Source organism: Momordica charantia (assembly GCF_013281855.1).
Source record: "Momordica charantia cultivar OHB3-1 chromosome 4 unlocalized genomic scaffold, Mcharantia_2.0 BLBB01000004.1, whole genome shotgun sequence".
Lineage (NCBI taxonomy): Eukaryota > Viridiplantae > Streptophyta > Magnoliopsida > Cucurbitales > Cucurbitaceae > Momordica > Momordica charantia.
In genome coordinates, this window is record NW_028275162.1 from 18,712,931 (window position 1) to 18,734,632 (window position 21,702).

A 21,702-nucleotide genomic window follows, 5' to 3' on the forward strand; every position below is an offset into this window, starting at 1 on the left:
ATAAACATTCTTTTGAAATCTTGAAGTATTCATTTACCACATTGTTTGTGTAGATCAAAAACAATGTGGTAAAATTATTTTTTTTTTTTCAGATCATTGTAAAAAAAGACCCTACAAAGACTTCCAACCAAAGATAAGAATAAAGGACAGAAGGAGAACATTACAAGCGTGCTGAAGCAGCGAGACGAGGATGAAATCGAGGTATCTTCTTATTCATACGTCGTATATAATAAAACTTACATTGTACTGAACATAATTTACTTAGTCTATAACTTGTAATCTACTACAAACATTTTGTTACTTACACAAATTTTACAATTGTAAAACTTCCATCATATAAAAATCGTGCCTAAGAATGATCGCATAGTATTCCCGCGTTGATTGGCTTAATTCCTGAAAAAATGTAACAAGAAAATGGGTGGGGATTAATGACACCTTATGTAAGAATAAGAGACACCGTATTTAAGGTTGCTGATTGTAGTGAAATCTTCAAACCAATTAGTTACGTTTGTTAAAAAAAATTAATAATATTTTAAATTAGTTTGAATGATATAGATAGATTTGGTAGTTTTAATTTTGTGGAGAGATTTTAGGAATTATGTAGATTTTGTAGTTAGGGTGGTTTCAATATAAAATCTGATTTTAGGGATTCATTTGAACATGTGATCTGTCCCATGGTTGAAAACATGGATGGGTAAAATAGACAAAGGCTGTAAGGGCAATATGTGCATGAAATGTATGGAGGGATAAATATGGAATTATATACCTCCCAAAATTTTAGGAAATCAAATTTGGTCATGGCATGCAATTTAGAAAAATTTTGGTCATTAGTAACCTAAGGATTTCCCTTGAAAATTGATGACCAACCCAACCCAACCTAAAAATTTCGGATGTGGTAAATTTTTTTATTTTTTATTTTTAACCCAAGAAGAGTAAACAGAAACTAAGAATCGAAATGACAAAATCTATGAATCAAAATCTAAGATTAAACTCATAAACAGAAAAAAAAAACTAAGAATAAAAAACGGGATAAGTTCTGAAACTTACCCACTTAAAACACGGCACGACGAAGGTGCTACACAGATCCTCTCAAATGTTAAGTATTGCTACACAGACTGAGCAATACTTAACATTTAGATCGAGGAAGGAAGCATCAGGGATCACTTAGATCGAGTGGGAGCATGTGTCTGTGTCTTTTGCGTTTGGGAGACAAGAGCACGTAGGATTTCTCAGTCTCAAAGCAATCACAGACTGAGCTTGGGTAGGGCTGAGCAAATGAGAGTCAGTTACTGTTCGTGCAGTCAGAACTAAGCCTTGGCAAGGTTGCCAAGAAGATGGGACACTATTAGTGCAGTGGGAGGAAAGTTGTCGCTTTGTCTCTAAGTGGGAGATGGTTAGGATTGGTGGAGCCAAATCGACGTCAGAACGAGCTAGGGATGAGTCGAGATCGAGCCGAAATGAAAACAGGTGAAGCAGAGAGCTGCAGGCCAGAATGGTCGAGGAGGCAGCGTTACGACGTTGGGGGACGGCGCCACGACATTGTCCCTATGGCTTGCACACGAACTTTTTTTGTCCGCGCTGTATCAATGCTATATATTTGCAGTTTTCACATTTTTTAGGTTCATAGTCGATTTGAGCCATTTTTTGGAGTAGTTTGTGGCAATTTCAAGACAAAGGCTTGAGTATTGGCAGAGGCGTTGGGATAAATCAAGATCAACATATTTGGGTAAACATATTTGGGTAATTAGATCTTGATTCTATTGTGAATTTTCATTCCTATATCTAAGTATCATTGTGTTAAATACTTTGAAGTTATGGGTTCTTTTGTTGAGACCTCTAAAGAGTGAATATCTGTGGGGAGATATATTTGAGAGTGTTTGCATCCAATTTCATTATAGTGAAACCGACATCTGAGTGGAAGATTGGACGTAACTCATAAACTATTAGGGTGAACCAGTATAAATTTATTGTTTCATTTATTGTTTTTCCTATATTTCTCTTTGTTTTGTGATTGGATTAGATAACTGAATAAAATTGTGGATGGAAAAATTATTTGAGGCATATATTTATGATAAAGAGATAGTATGTTCTAACCTATCGAGAAAAAAAAAAGGGTGATTTGATTAGAGTGAACCAACTTAAACAATTAATGATGAAAAGTGAATTTTGAAAGTCAAACTAAAATTATTTCTAAATAGGATATATTTGATATTGACAACTAATTAATATTCGACTTTAAAATTAGGCACTTAATTAAAAAGGACCCATTTGATAGGTCAGTCTAGTATAATGTAATAAACTGTAACCATTTTTTGAGTTTGACATCTTAGAAGTGATTATTTATTATAATATTATGTCTTAAAAATATGATCATTTTATTGAAGTTTATAAAAAAACAAAAAAGCAAAAAATTTACACAGACTAGAGTCAATTCAAACATAATTTCATTAAAAGAAAAATCAAGCATAACTTAGTAGGTAAAAGTAGATGTGTTCACGAGTTGGGTTACACTATAAGATGACGTTGGAAAAAGCTACTTTTGACGAGAGACAAGCATTGATATGAGGTCATCGCAAAAGGTTTTACCAAAGCTTCTTTTTTTTTAAAAAAAAATTGGCATATATAGGTGGAATATTCTAATTTCTTTACTTTCAAAATTTATAATTTGATCCTTGAAATAGTTATCAAATCTATATGATTTTTATTTTTAAAAAATATAAAAATTAAAAAGATAAAATGATTATCCAAGAGTTTTCGAATTTATAATTTAACATAAAAAATAATAAATTAACTAAATTACCTATGAATTAGAGAATAAAAACAAAAGAAATTAAAACTATGCAAAAGAGAAAAAGAAAACAAAGAACACCAAAGGACAATATTATTTTATTGTACTAAAAAAATTATTTTCTTAATAACATTTAGTTGGATAAAATTACTTGGTTTACAGTATTTTCTACTAATTATTTTTGTCCATATATATATATATATATATATATAATCCTTTAAAGGGGATCACGTGACACAGTGAGCATCTTGTTGCGATTATTATTTAATCTATGGTTTTTTTATTTTTTTTGCAAAGGTATTTAATCTATGATAATTAATAGAGTAAGATAAATAAATCTGACATAAAAATAATATAATTTTATTAGGCAAATCTTGGCTACAACTCACGTGAGATTGCACGTGCAGCTTTTTCCAATAAGATTTTTCTTTTCTTTTCGTTTTCTTTCTTTTTTTATTTGTTTGGAAAAAGAATAAGATCTTGTCTTTTGAATTTAGGCAAATTGCATTTTCTTTAATGCGCCCACTGTCCAACCATACGCCTAATTTAATACTAATGTTTGGATTTACGTGGAAAGAGCCGCCGCACGTGATTATTCGACATAACTACATTTTTCTCCTTAATTTATTCATATAAATACTAATTCCTTTTTTTAATTATATTTTCATTTATGTGATTTTTTATTGAAAATAAAACAAATTATTGACATCAGGTTGATTTGAGTGACTAAAAATATATAATTAAAAAGTTATTGACTTCTTTGTTATGTCTTATTATTTTGTAAGCTTCTTTTAAACAATAATTATTCATCAAATCTTTTCAATTATTAATTTTTTTTTTTCATCACTATGTTATTGTTAACAACTTATAAAAATATTTCACGATAGGAAGAATACTCTCAAGTTCCCGTTCCAAAAAAACAAACTCTTGAATTCGTTGAAAGAAGAACTTTAACTATCTTTTCAAGTATTTTAGACTTGGTTTAAATTTTACTTTGTTGGATAAAGTTTTAGATTTATTTTATTTTAGGCTCTAAATTTTTAGAAAGCCTATTTTATTCTTTAATTTTATTTTTCTAAAAAATAATCATTTTAGTTCCTAACTTTTAAAATATTGATTTTAATTTACAAAACATATCCAAAAAAGATAATCATTTTAATTATTGCTATTACTTTGCCACATGATGTCCCCTCATCCAATACCCACTTCGACCGATCAACAAGTATATCTTCCATATATGCCTAGTCAACACGTTAAACTACATATTCAAAAACACGTTATTCACCTCTCTTATAAACAACTAATAGTAAATTAAATGTGAGAACCTAAACTGTTTTTTTTTTTCTTTTAACTTCAAGAATCCAATAGATATTTTAAAAGCTCGTAAAGTTAAAACGTAGCAAGTATGAAAGTTTAGAAACTTAAAATAGAAATTTTAGAAGTTTAAGAACCAATTAAAATAAAATAAACCTAATAATTTAAGGACTAAACTAATTTTAGGATTTTTATGACTTTCAGCCCCTAATAAAAATTAATTCAATATCTCCAACTCGAGATCTCAAGATAGTTCTAGACTAAATATTTTTCCAAAATGTTACAACATTTTACCACAATATATAATTGTAATAATAATATATATTTTTTTTAGTACAATATGTAGGAGTGGGGATCAAACTCACAACATTTTGCTTTGAGATATATGTCAATTTCCGCCGAACTATGCTCGCTTTAGGTTGTAATAATAATAATAATAATAATAACAATGATGGCAACTTTTTAATATTACCATGAATATCAATGGTAATAAAATAGTATAGACCAATTTGATCAATTTTGGGTTTAGGGGCAACTAGAGAAATGACTATATTAAATAGCGTGACTTAAAAAATGGCCAAAAGTATTCAATATCATAAAAATGGCTACCAAGCAGTTATATTTCAACGCTATTATTTAACGTGGACAAATATACCCTTAAACAAAAAATAGCTTGATTTTAGGAAATCTCTAATCAACTTCTACCCGTGGATAATAGTTTTAGGAGATCACCAAGACAATGAATATTTTAAAAAATACCTTAAGACGATTTTGATTTTATTTTTTAAAATCTTAAATTCATAAAAAAAAATCACAAAACCTAAAAGATGAACTATAAATCTAATGAAAATTTAATTCGGATGAAGTTTGAGGGTTGACTAAATAATCGTATATACCATGTCTTATGTTGATGAAATTTGCTAGTTGGTCTAGCATGGGTATATGCTCCTTATTACAGATTCTTTGTCGAGATTTCAATCTTCCGTCTGCATGTTTTAAGTGACATTCACATTTTTGCTTTCTCTGTATATGAAATTATCCACAGGATCTGTATCCACAACTATAGATGTTAAAAACGTAGATGATAGTTTTAGGAGATCATCGATCTATATAGAATCAATACATGCAAAACCTAAAAGATGAACTATAAACTTAATGAAGATTTAATTTGGATGAAGTTTGATAGTTTTTTAAATATAGGAGTAAGTATATCTGGAGACTAAATAATCATACTATGTATTATGTCGAAGACGTTTGCTGGTGCGTCTAGCATGAGTATATGCTTCTCATTACAAAGTCTTTAATGAGTTTGCAATCGTACGTCTACATGTCTGTATCCACAACAACTTTAGGGCTCTAGGGCATATACAACATATGTCATTCAAACTCTGTACATAGAATTATTCTTATTCCCCTTTCTTTATATGAATCTTCATTATTCCCTTCCCTGAAGAACGTGTTTGCTGGTGCGTCTAGAACAGGTATGTGCTTCCCCTTACAGAGTCTCTATCGAGTTTAAACGTTGTCACACTCTGACTTCTTCCGGTCTGAAAAAGATGACTTTCTCTTTTAGCGGTTGTTGTACTTATAATTCTCATTGTCTTTTCCAATCATCTTCTCCATCTTCTACTTCTTTCTCTCAACTCTCAATAATTATACTATCTTAAATATCCTACAATGTTTGCTTATAAATTTTGCAAATTAGGGCTCAAATGTGCATGTTAAAATGGGAATCAAATTGCACAAGTCGCACAGCCAAAGAATCAAGATAGAGCAGACAAACGAATGTGACAACAAACGGTTTGGATGACGTATTTTGTGGCAGAAAACTATCAAGGAGAAGAAGAAATTCTTCAACGGAATTTCAAAGGTCACCGATCTATCATGTCGTAGGAACTTCCTATTATGAATAAAAATGGGAGTATTAGAACGGAAAAATCCATTAGATAATGAACTATTGGTTCTAAGCCATCTCTGGCGATGAATCAACAATCCGAAGTGATTTTCTTGCGTATTCTTGATAAACTAGCATTTATATATAGATGTAGGAAGATCTGTTTGAATCGGATGCTCAATTTGTACAAGTCATTCTGCTGGATTTGTTGATCCTTCCATGTTTTGAGAAACTTTGAGATTGTTAGGTTGACAAAGAATTAGTTAGATTTATTTTGTAATTTAATTAGTTTACGGTTATGTAGGTTAGGGAGGATTTAATATGATTGGTTTACAGATGTTGGTGGGGGTAAATATGGAAATTTACCCCTTCCATAAATTTTCGAAAATATTGATTTGGCCATTTTTAAAATTAAAAAACTTATGACCATTTTTCATTAGCATGTTGTTGATGTAGGCATTACACAGGATTTCCCTTTACTTTATTTATCAAATTATGAATATTTATTTATTTTTACGTGGGGGGGGGGGTGTATTTAAATAATAATAAATTATTTATGTTGTTTAGTTTCAGTAATTAAAAAAATAGTACAACGTGTCAGCGTAGGGATCCAAATTCACGACTTTTTTACCGGAGAAAGGTGTCTCAACCAGTTGAGCGATGTCTTGATTGATATTTAAAACTGCTATTGATTTAAGTAGGAGTATGTTTTTAATAATTAAAAATTATCTTTATATTCTTTCCAATTTGTGTTTGAATCGAATTTAGTTTGTTTGATTTTAAATTTTTTAATTTGATCCTTAGATTTGAAACGTCTATATCATCGTAAAAATTTGACAATGTTACATGTTTTATTTAGATGACACATTTTATTTCAACCGGGAAAACAAAGGTGGTGGGTTGATATCCAAAAATCATGTCATATGAGAAAAGTATTCATATTTGCTCAATTCAAATGGTATATGGGAGATTTAACTAGACTATAATAACTAAATTAAAACATTTAAGACATATAATAGGGATCAAATGAGACCAAGCATACACAAAAGGGTAAGTTGGTAATTGACCTAACAAAATATTGGTATAACTATTATTTTGTTGGTCGGTTTACTTTTAAATTTTGTCTATTTTTGTTCTTATATTTTTAAAAAGTGACCATTTTGATCATTGTTTCAAAATTGTAACACAAATTTTATACAGTAACAAAAAAATAAAAAGTAAAAAATCCCTATAATATAAAGTTATGGAAATATTGCAAGAAATGTATGGAGTACAATATTGTTTTGAAATTGTAGTCGAAAAAATGAGATATAAAACAACACTAAGCGACCAAAATGACTATTTTTTAAAGGTCAAAAACTAAAATAGACAAAAATTAGAAATACAAGAACCACAATGAATACTTTGAGAGTATATGACAAAATGAACAAAAAGTGAAAGTTAAAAAGGAATTGGAATAGGATTTAGACCTACAATATTGGAGGCAAATAGAGTTGGAACTTATTTGGGCAACGATTGCATTTTTTATATTTTTGTTTTTAAAACTTTGCGTGCTTCTCATAATTTTTTCTTTTTCAGTATGCTTATCATATTAAATTTCTCAAAAACATATGTGTATTCTTAGCTAAATTTTAAAATACATTTTTCTTATCTTAAAATTTTAGTTTAGAATATTTAAAAAAAAAAAGTAGATGATAAAAGATAAAAAAAAACACATAGTCAAATATATATATATATATATATATATATATATATGAAAGAGGTGTATATATACATGCGATTGAAAATTTATGTATGAAATGACTCGAACTCACATTTGAAGGGTGCTCAATAATCAATAACTCTTTTATTTATTTTTCGTTTTAAACAAATAAATCTTATTTATAAAATTTCTTCTCATGTTCAAAAAGAAAAAAGCTTCCAAAATCTATCAAGTTTTAAACCTTACCCAAGATTAGATTTTCCTGTCTAAAAAAATATAGAGAAAAATATATATAAATATATATACACACACTAAAAAATCATTTTTTTTTCCTTTCCAAAAAGCAGAAAACAAACTGGTAAGTGGTGTTGCTTTGGTAGGGGAATGGGACCTGGGAGAAGCTGGGTGGAAAATAAATAAATAAAAAATATTATATTTTTCTGAAATGTTATTAACTTGCATATAAGTCTTCCACTGCAAGTTGTCTGTGCTTCAGAGATTTATTGAGAAAAATCTTTTAAAAAAATAAAAATAATTGATTTTCCAAATAAGAGTTTGAAGAGAAGACACCAAAATGACAAAGAAGCATGGGAAGAGTGTGGCCTTGGTAAACCCACCATTTAATTTTTTGTATCCTCAGTTTCTCATCATATCACATTCAAACTTTTTATTTAAATCTTGTTACACTCTTCATGTCTCTTAACTTTTACACTAACCTTACTTTTTTAATTATATTTTAGATTTAAATATTATTTTCATATATGTACTTTTAATTTTTACTTTCAAAATGTTGATTTTGGTCATTGCATTTTTAACTTTTGTTTATTTATTAATGTGCTTTTAAAAGATTACTGATTTAAAAAATTTTAACACAAAATTTATATACAATGGTAATCTTTTAATATGCCTACATTTCAAAAAAAAAAAAAAAAATCTAGCAAGTGAAATGTCATGCTAATTGTGATGGAAAAAAATGAGATAAAAATGAATTGAATTAACAAAATGATCAATTTTTAAAAACCTGGAGACAACAACAGACATTTTGACCCAAACGAACAACGTTGAAATTACATGAACCAAAATAGATGTTTTAAAAGTGGGACCAAAATGAACAAAATTTGAAACATAACTAAAATAGTATTTAAATTTATATTTTGACTTTTCCTGTTTTAACTAAAACTTTACCTTAAAATTTTATTTAATTTTAGTCCGTCTATTTTAAACAAAATCTAAATGATTTCTCCAAAAAAACAAAATCTAAATGCTTCCAGAAACTCAAAACTTAACATATTTCAAAGTCTTTCCTCAAATCAACTCATCTACCATAAGTGAATGAAGAGAGATTTCATTTATAAATTTAATTTGTGTTTTTTTAAAATATTACAACTTTTCCTTTTTCTTTTCTCACATTAACCATAAATTTTGGAGAAATAGAAAGAAAATACACCATATGATGTTTACATAAGGTATAGCCTAAGAAAAAGAAAAAAAAATAATATACCTTCTAAGACTGATAATAATAACAATAATAATTATTATTATGCTAACAAATTTGACTTTTTTATATGTTTTATCCCGCATATCAGTTTGATTTGATTTAGATTATGCTAGTTTTATAAAATTTCAAAATTTTCACTATTTTTAAAAATAAATATTTATTTTCTGCTATAAATGCCGTGTAAATAAATGTGATATTTTTATCATACAGGAATTTTTAAATAGCATTTATTTTATTTACATAATGATTCAACCATTTTTGACCCAACGTGAAACATCAAACAAGTACTGTCACTCTTTTTCTTCTCTCAATATTTTGTATTCAGATTTGATTTTATGTTATGTCAGAAATCAAACGAAGATATTGATGTTATCTTCTGCCTCTGCTACACAATGACTAGGAAATGGGTAATTGTAATTCGAGCCTAATCCACATAAAATATTGCAAAAATATCACATACAAAAAAACTTAAGATATAGAAAAATGAAAATATACATATATATATATATATCTAGGTGGTTCATTCAATATACAGGTTTGATCAACGAAATTAACCGTTAAATCTCTAAAGCGAGCATAGTTCAGTAGTTGATATATATCTTCAACCAAGAGATTGTGAATTCGATCCCCCATCTCACATGTTGTACTAAAAAATGAAACAATCATATAAAATAAAATAGTGACATAGATCAATGTATAGGCTAACATGTGATAAACTAAGATTATAAATTAATCAATATTTATTTAAGGGTTTGTTTGATAACATTCTGGTTTATTATTTATTGTTTGGTAACCACATTTCGTTTTCTATTTTTAGAAACATTTTCAAAATTGTGTAATATTTTTTTAAACAACAAAATCATTCTTCTTTTTTTTCATTTCTAGTTCCACAAAGAATAATAAAAGTATTATTTAATCACTCTTGATTTATAAATTACAGGATAAATATAAAGAAAAATTAGAATATTTAATTTAAAAAAAAGTAAAATTTCATGTAAAGATTAAGATTTTTTAATTTGTAATTTTAGAAAATGGGGAAATGATTATAAAAATATTTATATTTCTTTCTTCACCGAGAAGAAATAACAAACAAGCATCTGCCAACTTGAAAATTTAACTAGTTAAGAGCTCAAAAGTCATAACTTTTAATCCACACTACAACTTGTTATACTAAAAAAACAAGAAAAACGATTATCAAAGGTATTTTTATTTTAATTTATTAAAAGGAAGGAAATAAAAATAAGTGACCTGAACAATAAACATGAAATAGAAATGTTATCCTGTCCTAAGTTAACCACCGATTACTCTCATTAAGCTAAAATCATCTGTGAATAAATGAATTTTTTTTAAAGTGAATTAAAAATTAAAAACAAAACTGTTTTGCATAAAAAATAATTTAGCAAACAAACATAACTTTTTTTAATTGAAAAAAAAATGTATAAGATTACAATATTGGGGGAAGAAATGTTAGCCCACAATGTTAGGTATGTGATTGGCCTAAAAAATCCAAACTTTTTGTCAAAATTTTCAAATGCATCCAACTTAGACATTGTCACTGTCTTCTAAGTATTCAACCAGCATTTTATCTGTCTCTCCCCATTAGACCATATCTTAACCTCAAATCCAAACCACATATTTTTCATCAAAATCTTTTTTCATTTCTATTAAATATGTTTTTTAACCTTTTGTTTTATTCATGTATCTTTGATAACTATTGTTACTTTCCATTTTTTAAAAAAATAATTTTAAATATTGACCCAATTAAAAATATAAAACAAGTCGAAACTTTTTTTTTATATGTGTTTAGACATTTTATAGAATATTTTTATTATTTAAGAAAATTTAATTTCCAAAAACATGAAATGAATTTATAGAAGTCATAATTAAGTTGGCCTTTGAACATTTATTTGTTAAAAAAATGTGTATGCTTCTCGTCTATTATAGTTTTTTAAGAACTTAGAAAACATTATATTGCTGAGAAAAGCACGTCGTAAACTATGTTTCAATTCTCTTTTTCCCACTAAAAAAAAGTCCTTTATGATTTATAAGATGAACTTGTATGAAAGCTAAAGATTCAAAATGAAGTTTTTGGGAATTGATTTCCTTAAATTTTTTATCCAACAAATTTTTGTGAAGACAATTCATTTTTTCCGGATGCCATCTTCAGATGCCTGAAATATTGGATATCTAAAATTATAGAGGTCTGATATCTTTAGATAGTCATTGTTGGGATAAATTTAGAGCGCTACATGGTACACTAGTGGAGAAACACGTGAAGTCCACGCGACTCAATAAGAGGACAGCGTCGAGCGTACCAAATGGGAAATGTCGAGCATACCATATGGAAATACAAATACAGTCAACAAACCTTGCATTCAGAACCCGCGACGCATTTGGTGACATGTCAGACCTTTGTACTTAGTGGTGATGCGCGACTCTAAAAAGTCGAGAGCGTAGAATGTCGGGAGTCCCCATATTCTCTCGCTAGTCCCTCCCATTCTTTCTCTACATCTCTCTCTATATGCAAAAATTCTTACTCAAATTCCTACGATAAATTCTCAACACACACTCTTACGCAACGTATGTGGCACTCGTATGACGCTCACCCCAGAAATCGACATCAACAATCATGTTTGTTTTACCTGAATAATTATAAGATTGTTTGAGAATACTTAGATCGCTATTTATATTTTGTAAGATTTGTACGTGGGTATGTATATTAAAATTATGTATTGTTCCAACAACCTATACCGGTCTATACGTGTGTGTAATTTAATATAATTTTTTTTAGTACAACAACACTTGAGAGAGATATGCCTTCACCGTTTGAAAAGAAAATTATTTTATAGATAAATATAGCATATTAATATAATTGTATTTAGCCAGTTATCGATGAATTATTGCATGCATTATTTTTAAAATAAAATATAAAAAAAAATTGATGGAAAAAAATACATAAAATGAAAATAGCCAAGTACAAATATTTTGTCAAACATCTTTGGAGATTACCATAAAACAAACTGACCCCTTAATCTTTTAACTTCTATGATATTACATATTTTACTCCTACCACAATAATATTAAAGTATACTTTATTAAATTTAAATTTCAAATGTTGAGGTCCATTTGACAATGATTTTAATTTCGTTTTCTTTCTTTAAAAATAAAGTTTTTAACACCTAAACCTCTCTCTATATATATACTTTATTTAGCTCTAATTGTTAAAAAAACAAATTACATATTTTCGACAACTACTTTCCTCCAGTTTGACCGTGACTTTAAAAACAATTTCAAAGTAGATAAAGAAGAGAAATGAAGGGAAAAGAAAAAAGTTTAGTAAATAAACATAATTTAAAAATATAAAATTGAAAAGAAAAAAGACGTTACCACCCTAAATCAAAACAAAAAGTAGATAAAAGTTGAAGAGAATATAATATCTAAATTATATTTACACAAAAATAAATATTAGATTCAAAGTTTAGTTTCTAAACCTTCGTAATCTAATATGTGTTATTAAACTCTGAAAGTGTAGACATGAAATTTTAGGTCCATGAATTTTGAAAGATTAGACGCATATAAAATTTAATAATTTATTAAACACTTTCTAAAGTCTAGAAACTTATTAGACACATTCTTAAAAATTTAGAGACTAAAATTATAATTAAAAAAAAATTCACATTTTTCTAATACATGCGGTGTTGACACAAAAAAACGACATTCCACGTGACAGAAGAAGTGTCAAGGTATAACTGATTATATCTCAAAATCGAATAATAATACTTGAGAACCCCACTTAGCTAGGAACAACTTTTGCAAAAGCCAAAGCAAGGTATATGAGGAAACCGCCCTTAATTGCCCATCCATCATTGCAGAAGTTCCACAATCTCGTAGTCGTGGTAAGTGGTCGGTGAATGAGACCCACCTAATTACGCCTGTTGCTGTTAATGCATAATTCTGACCTCCTAAATGAACAAATCGATCTATGAAGGAGCGGGGTATATGAAGGAAGACTTGTAAATAGAGAGCAGACACTCTAACGTTCAAGTTAGTATTAGTCCGACTTATTCACTCTCAAGACAATTATTACCGTAGTTGACTTTATTGAAGTTAATTTTAATTATATGAGTTAAGTTTTAGTGGGTTGGTTAAATCTTTTAGTTAGACTTTCTTTTAATTATCAGAGAGAAGATAGTTTGATTATTTTAATGATGAATAGTATTTTTCTCTTCTCTCTCATCACCGAATAACAGCAATTAGAATTGCATACTTATATACACATCAAAGTCTCTCTATCATAGGAGTAGATCGGTGGGTCTTACTTACCGGACAGTTATAACCCTCTTATGATTCGCAGTAGTAGAGTGGTTTTTGTGATATATCTCATCCTTAACCGAACTATAAATTAAGGTCAAGGTACTCCATAGGCGAATTATCATCTACGACTGAGGTATTGCTCTTCGAAAAAATGAGTATGAAGCTTTATACCTCAACATTATGAACAGTTCAATCTTATTGGTCCACGTATCACGTCATCACCTAATAGGCTCAAACATGCAATATTACTGGATTTTGTTATTATTTATTGTTGTTATTATTATGATTATTGTTGTTGTGTTGAAGTTTGAGAAGTCATGATCCACCACAATTATTATTGAATATATATGAAATCAAGTCAAAATTGGGAACTTTGGGCATTAATGCTGCATCACCAAACACGACCCGACCCCCTCTCTCTCCCCTCCTTTTTTTTTTAATATCAAAATTCCACTTATTCACACACCATCACTCCACTCTTTCCTTTCTTTTACCAATAATATTGCTTCACAGCTATCCACCCAATAAATCAAATTACTTCTTCCATTGTTAACATTATTATTTTCCACTTCCTTTTTCTTTTTCCTTGCCCTCTGTTTCCCTACACAGAAAATAAAATTCACTTTTGGTATTTTAATTTTTAATACAAATACTATTTACTTCCTTATTAGTATTTCTAACTTAGATTTACAAAATATTAATGAATACAATTGGCCATCTTCATCTATATTCTATCACTCCATACTGTGCTCCATTAAGGGTACTAAATTAATAAATTTGAATAGTTTAGAACGCAGAAGATGAAAAATGGTGAACAAAGAAAGAAACAAAACAGAATAAAGCCATCCATGGCTGAGAATCCGAGGAATTGTAAAAATTGATTTGGAATTTTCTCTCCCTCTCTCGCCCTTTTTTTTTAAAAAAAAAAAAACAATTGATTTGGAATTATCAGTTTTATTGATTCCGATCCAGCGGGGAATCGTAACGTCCAGCTAAGTTTTTAAAATAATCCCAAACAAATTCCCACAAATTAGTTTCTAACATAAAGGTATGTATATATTATTTATATATATCAAGATATAAGCAATTAAGAAAATCTGAATATTCCTCCAAATCGCAACATTAATTGTTTTAACTTTCATATTTTAATCTTAATTTTTTATTTTATTTCAAAAAAAATATATGAACTTAATCAAATTGAGAAAAAAATAGAAAAAATGCTAATATATTAATACAATTTCAGGGTGCCAGCCAACTGCCACATTCAACGGTGGTTACAATACAATCCTTTATTTCCAAATTAAACTCTACCATTATAAATGTTTATAATAATTAAATCCAAAACCATACCTAATATAATATTTATTAGAATTAAACCATAAACCCTAAACATAAACCCCTAAACTACGAAATAAAATTTTCTGATAAATAGTGAAAAAAAAAAGTAGTTGGATTTATATTAGAAACCAAATTAATTTCAGACCGAAAGGACCACATAGTTCTATCGAGACGGACAAAATGAGCTGTAAGAACAGAGAAGAGAAAGAAAAAGAAATTTACTCTTTCAACTCCATCGATAAACCATTGTAATTCTCGAAGAACAAAAATTAATTAAAAAAAAAAAAAAGAAGAAATCCTCATCCCTGGACGGCTCTCAAAGCACAGGAAAACCCAGAGGACATGAATTTCTCTCTCTCTCTCTTCTTTTGCGACTCTTCCTCCCCATCAAAAAAGCACTTTCCCGGAAAATTCCCAACATTTTCCCGAGAAAATCAGTCTTTTCCAGCAAAAACAAAATCTCATCATCGTTATAACAACAATAACAAACATTAATACTGATCATGATTGAACCCTAATCTGCAAAACTTGTCACGAGCAAGGCACGTTGAGAGCTTCATCCACCCAACAAGATATGTCGTCATTCCCAAAATCGCTGAAATCGCAGTCCGGCAGCCCGCTCGGCTCGTCGTCTTCGAACCCATAAATCTGAACATCGTCCATGGCGGTGAAATCGTCGAGGAACTGACCGATGTCGTCCATGAAAAACGGGTCTAGCTCCGGCAGCCCCAAATTGAGCTCGCCCACGAATCCCAAATCGGGCATTTGGAGTTCGTTCATCAAATTCGCGTCGATCATCATCACTTCCTCCTCCTCCTTGATCAAAACAGAGGACGAAGTTTCCATTTCGGCGGCGGTGGTGGCGACGGCGGCGGCCGGGGATGTCTGGGACACGACGCTCTCCGATTGGGTCTCCTCCGCGGAGGCGGAGGAGGCGGCGGAGGAGGAGGAGAGGTTGATTTTGGGAGGGGAGGCGGCGGCGGCCATGGCGGATTCGAACTCGAGCCGCTTCGATTCGTAGGCCTGGGAGGCTTCCTCTGCTGTGTTGTAAGTTCCGAGCCAAATGCGGGCTCCTTTGAAAGGATCTCGGATTTCAGCGGCCCATTTCCCCCATTTTCTCTGGCGAACCCCTCTGTATTGGGAGGCTGTTCTTCTGGTCGACAGGGTTTTGGCTAAAACCCTCCTTTTGCCGCCATTGTTGCTGTCTTGGGAAGAGCTCAGAGTGGTGGTCGTGATGGTGGGGTCCGTTGATTTCGAGTGGGATGGGAACAAAGGGAGGTGGATTTCTCTGACGATTCGTTTGGATTTGAGAGATTTCGAATCGTCTCCTTCATCTTCGCTGGAAGATGAATCGGTTGCATCCGGATCGTTACAGATGACACGGATTTTCCGGGTCATTCTCATTTCTTGGGGAAGATTCAGTCTCGGCTTCGATTTTCTTCCGAAACTTTTCTGATTCGCTACTTGTAAAACTCGAGGCTCCGGCATCTTTAGAAGGTAAAAAGAAAAGAAAGAACAAAAAGAAGTGTAGGGAAAATTTTGGAACTCTTCAAAGGAGGGGCAAAGAAAATGAATCAAAAATCGAAGAAACCAAAAACGAAAACGAAAACGAAAGGCAGTTTTTGATTTCAGGTGAAACCCCCTCTTCTGAAGAGCAAAAGAAGGAATGAGAATCGTTTTACATGAGAAGCTCCAAAGCACTTCACTCCAGAACAAGTCCTGCAGAAGAAACGAAAACAAAATCAGAACAAAACCCAGAACACGAAATAGATCGAAACAGTAAAAAGATTGAAGGAAAGGGGAAAAGAGAAAAACCCACAAACCTCTTGGGTCTCAAACGCATCGAAACAGATGGGAACCCCAGACTCAGACTCTGCTGGAAACAGCAGAGAATCATACAGCAACAGAGAGCCAAGCAAGCGATTTGAGAAGAAGAAGAAACAGAGAGCTTCAACAGAGCCCCAATCACAGCCAAGTCAAACCCAGCCGACATAAATCTCCACCTCCTCAACTCCCAACAACTCTGTTTCCTCTTTAGAGAAATTTCTTTTTCCAAAAAGAAAAACAAAACTCCTCTCCCTCTCCCTCCCTCTGCCCTTCAAACAGAAGAGAAATAAGCAAAACGAAGATAATAAATAGGTGCAAACCAAAACCAAAACCAAGAACAGAGAGGGGATTACAAATCTATGGCTACGGTTCCCCTATCGCAAAAACGTGACAAAGATCAGTTGAAACTTTTTATCTTATATCGTCTCTCTGCAGAAAACAGTGAAATAGACCTCAGAGCCGCTCAAGTTGCAGACCCAAAACAGAGAGAAGAAAAAGACAGAAGAAGACTCTACGACTGAATTGCTATAACAACGAATACACAAATCTCCATACAAAACATCACACAACACAGAGATATAGAAATAGCTATATTATTAAAAAAAATTAAAAATTAAAGCAAATCAAACCACACCCATTTGACCAAAAAAAAAAAAAAAAACTTAGAATATGAATATATTATACCTCTATGTGTGTGTCTCTCTCTCACTCTACAGTCTCTCACTAGAAGGCTGGCTTCTCCTGTTTAGCCCATTATTCACCTTTCCCCAAGCAGTCAAAATCCTTCATTATTAAAGGAGAGAGCCGAGTATCAAAATTAAATTAAATTAAATTTCTGATATGGAAATTGTTTTCATTAAATTAATTACGTATTTTATTTTTCTGATATGGCATGTGCTCCTCCACCATCATGCACATTCATGCGTTATGCCCATCCCATCCACCATCTCATGTGTATTATGCCGTTACGCACCCGCGCGTCCCACTCGCGCCCCTTAGCGCGTGTGCCACACGCCCGAAACGTCTCCCGAGGAACTACCCCTCACGCGCCTGCCCCTGGGAAGGAAGGTGGCGCAGCGGGCCGTCAGTGCATTGTCGGGAAGTTTGTCCTACGCGATTCGGTCAAAAAAAAGGGCATGTTATTTGGTGAAATTACGAGACTGCCACTGAGGATGATACTTGGTCCCCAAGCTTGTGTACTAACCATATATACGATTATCTTTCCCGAAGATTCTTAGAGGTCAAACGCAGAAAAAAAATAATTTAGTTAATTAATATATTTCAGTCAAAAATCAAAAGAAAAAAAAAAGGGGGAAGAAAATGATTGTGTCGAAATTATAAGGAATTGCCATCTTAGGAGTCATGAAAAATGCACGATTTGTCGGAATTTAGCAATTTGGATGCAGAGTGATTTAATACTAATGTCGTACGCCTTTTACTTTTACTTCTGTTTTACTTTTTTCCTTTTTTGGTAAATATATTTCTTACCTTTTCCTTTTTATTTTTTTACCTTTTTTTAACTTCTCCCTCTCTTTTCCTATTAAGTAGGACAACATCTATATCTATCTCCCACATAAATACTTTCGATGAATTGAATCTCGATTTTATTCAGAAAGTTGTTGAAATTTTGTTCAAGTTTAAATTATATTTTAATTTTCAATACTTATGCACATTTTATTTCATTTAGTTTGGTTTCTAAAATTCATAGGCCTTTTTTTTTGTTGGAGTATCAAATCAAAACCTACCATACTTATTGTACTCAACAAAATTCAATTACTCGGTAAAAATTTAACAGAATAAACATAAAACAAAATAAATAAATATGGAAGTGTCTATTTTATTATCAATTTAGGTTTAGTTTTATTTGGGGACACAAAATGAAATCAAATCAACCAGCCCAGTAAGACCAAACCAATGACTTTTATGACAATTTGTTTGGTTGGATCATAGATATAGCTGCCAATGCTTTCTAATTAATTTATTATTTTATTATTGATCTTCTTGAATAATTTGCTTTAATAAGGTTAAAGTTTGCAAAGTGACTCAATTTCTAACCTCAACTTTCAATTTTGTCAAATTAGATTTTGACAATAATAAATATCGTAAGTATTGCAATTTTTAATTTATGGTAGACTTTTGTTTGAAAATTATTTTAAAATATATTTGTATTGATAGGACTTTAGAATTTAGAGTTGGATTTTTATTTAAACTCGTGAATTTTGAGAGGTTTATTCTTGTACAGTTACCAAGACTTTTAATAAAGTTAATGATAATGGAGAGGTTTTCGTGTTATTTTTCTTTTTAAATCAGTGGGTGAATGTAACATTATTAAATTACAACGTCTAGGTTTCATTTGATTTTTTCCTAAATAATTCAGAAAGAACCATATGAACAAACCAACGATTTGGTTCAATTTTGTTTCCTTACAATAAGTAGAAAGCAGCAATGATTTTATTAGAAGTTGAATCAAATGCAGTTTACCCTTCCAGCTTTCACATCTTTTTTTTATATATATATATATATAGCAACTTTCACGTCCAAATTTAACTTTTTTTAATTACTATCCTAAACGGGTGAACCTCAGACTCCAAAAGAATAAGTTATATGTCTCTGTGCTCAACATAAGCATAGTTCAGTAATTGATATGTACTCCTTCTCCTGAGGTTGAAGGTTCAATCTCTGTAACTCTAAATTATTGTATTAAAGAAAAAAAATTAAATAAAAACTTGATTTCGCGAATAATATGGGAATCAATCCAATTAAAATTTGTGACGCCCAAGTAGAAGGATAACTAACACCAAGTTCAAATGAGAATTATCCTAAGACTATACCAGCATTGTTAAAAATGCTTTAAAATTTTGATAGTTAGTACCTATATACTAATTACAAGATACACGTTCATTTTCGATGGCTCAAATTTAAGAACTTTCAAATTAAGCAGACAAATGATGTTAAAAGGATGGATGGAGAGATAATTTCACTCTTAAAAGCAACTCAAGTCAAAAGAGTTATCATCTCATCAGAATGATGCATAGTTGTTGCCGAATTCGAATTCTTAGAAGCATGAGGCATTAAAAAGAATCATTTTTAGAATGCAATTCATTTGCAAAAAACTATTTATCAAAACAAAAAAGGAATTCATTTGCAAAATATGTTGACCACCAGCTTTTAAAATCGTAGAATACGCATCTTTCTAACGAATTTTAAAATTCTAGATTATATCTTAACAAATTTAACCTTGATTTCCATATATAAAATATCTATCACATATAGTTGTCATAATTAATTTATTATCTGTGGAAACGCTCTATTTTTGAGTTATTAATTTGCTTTCTTTATGTGTAGGTACGAATTCTTAAAAAAAAAAAAAAAAAAAGAGAAGAGGATGATACGAATTAGCAAGCTTCCATCAAACCTCACTCAAGATACTACTTGTAGATGTTAATTTCATTTATTTTTATTTTAATTAAGGCTTAAGTCAATTAGGCCTTATTTTGGGCCAAATGTTAGCCTTAATATTATTTAATTAGTTTAGTGGGTTATTTTATTTATTTTTTTTACCGAAATAAATTAGAATTAATATTTGTTGCGTTATTTTTATTGGTAGGTCATACATAAGTTTACCATTTAGATTGTTTGAACAAATGAGTTTTTATCTAATGAAATTTTTGAGCCTTTAAGCCGTTTCTTTCTGGTAATTAAGTTAAGAGCGCTTGAATTTTGCAATTTTTAATCTTGATTTCAAATTTAGAGTGTTCAACCTCGAATAAGGAACTAGTTCTCCTCACTTCATGGTCTTCGATCATAACCTTATTCTAATTCTACTTTAGAGTTGTGCTAAATATTGAATTTTGGAGTTTTAATGTCTGTGAATTAGGAGTTCATATATCCAAAAGTTCCTAATTCTAATTTGCTAGAGTTTTCATATCAATTTATTTCTTTAAAAAAAATTGAACTAAATTAACTTGTAAAAATATGATATAACAAAATTTATTGATAACATATTGAAAAATAAAAATAAAAGTGTACAAAAAGTATAAAAATATAAACACAAATTCTAAAATTCAAAACTTCGTGTATGAAGAAATATTTTTTAAAGATACCATATATTTTTGTTTTTGTACAACATATAGGAGCGGAGAGATTCGAACTCACGACTTTCTAGTCGAACATAAGAACCTTGACGCATTTAACTGTGTTCAAGTCGGCAAGCACGACGTGTTAAACAAGCAATCAACTACTAAAATTTCCGCAGGTTCCAAAGTTATATATTTATGCTATTCGTTCGTACTTTGATGTTGCCATTATATTCATGTAATTAATTTGTGTACTGTAGCTTCTTTTTTGTTTATTTGCCATTTTACCGTTAAAAAAAACATGGCAATTGTAGGTGATAACACAATTATTTTGATATATAATAATCACTCCCTAACAATAATAGACACATAAGTGCAAAACAAAATTGATTGAATGAATAATAAGTGTGTGAATATATATTTTGCTAACCTAATAACGAAAGTTGGGATGCAAATCCTACTCTTAGTTAAATAACATTTAGTATTAATTATTCAACTGATTATGGTACTAAATTATTAATATAGTTAAATCAATGTTTACAATCACATCAAACGAATATTTCTAGAGTAATCATACAAAATAAACATATATATATAATTCATTTTCAGGCATCTTAATCTCAAATATATATACAACCAAACATAACAGTTATTTTTGTTTCCAAGGCATCTTATTTTTAGGTATCTTAATCCCATGCATCTTTTTTAAAACCTTGAACCAAACGGCCGTTTAGGGAACTAAAATAGACTACACCGTAAAATAAACAAAAATCTTCTTTCTAAACATATGTGATATATATATATATATATATATATATATATATAAACAAACATATATTTTGCAAGGGTAATGAATAATATTTGTTAACAAATTATTGATAAGTTTTTTTTTTATTATTTATTTTTAGATAAAAGATATCCTATTAAGAGATAAAAGTCACATGGGCTATG

The 21,702-nt window shown here is 30.2% G+C and overlaps 1 protein-coding gene across 1 annotated transcript; it reads right to left on the reverse strand.

Moving 5' to 3' along the window:
* Nucleotides 1-15,049: 15,049 nt before the first annotated feature.
* LOC111008015 (ethylene-responsive transcription factor ERF118) lies at nt 15,050-16,487 on the reverse strand. Its single transcript, XM_022280594.2, has one exon. The coding sequence runs from the start codon at nt 16,334-16,336 to the stop codon at nt 15,380-15,382; it is 957 nt and encodes a 318-aa protein (XP_022136286.1). The 5' UTR covers nt 16,337-16,487; the 3' UTR covers nt 15,050-15,379.
* Nucleotides 16,488-21,702: the final 5,215 nt, after the last annotated feature.

Excerpts from the sequence above, each read along its gene's own strand:
- LOC111008015 (XM_022280594.2), bottom strand. The coding sequence starts at position 16,336 with ATGCCGGAGCCTCGAGTTTTACAAGTAGCGAATCAGAAAAGTTTCGGA.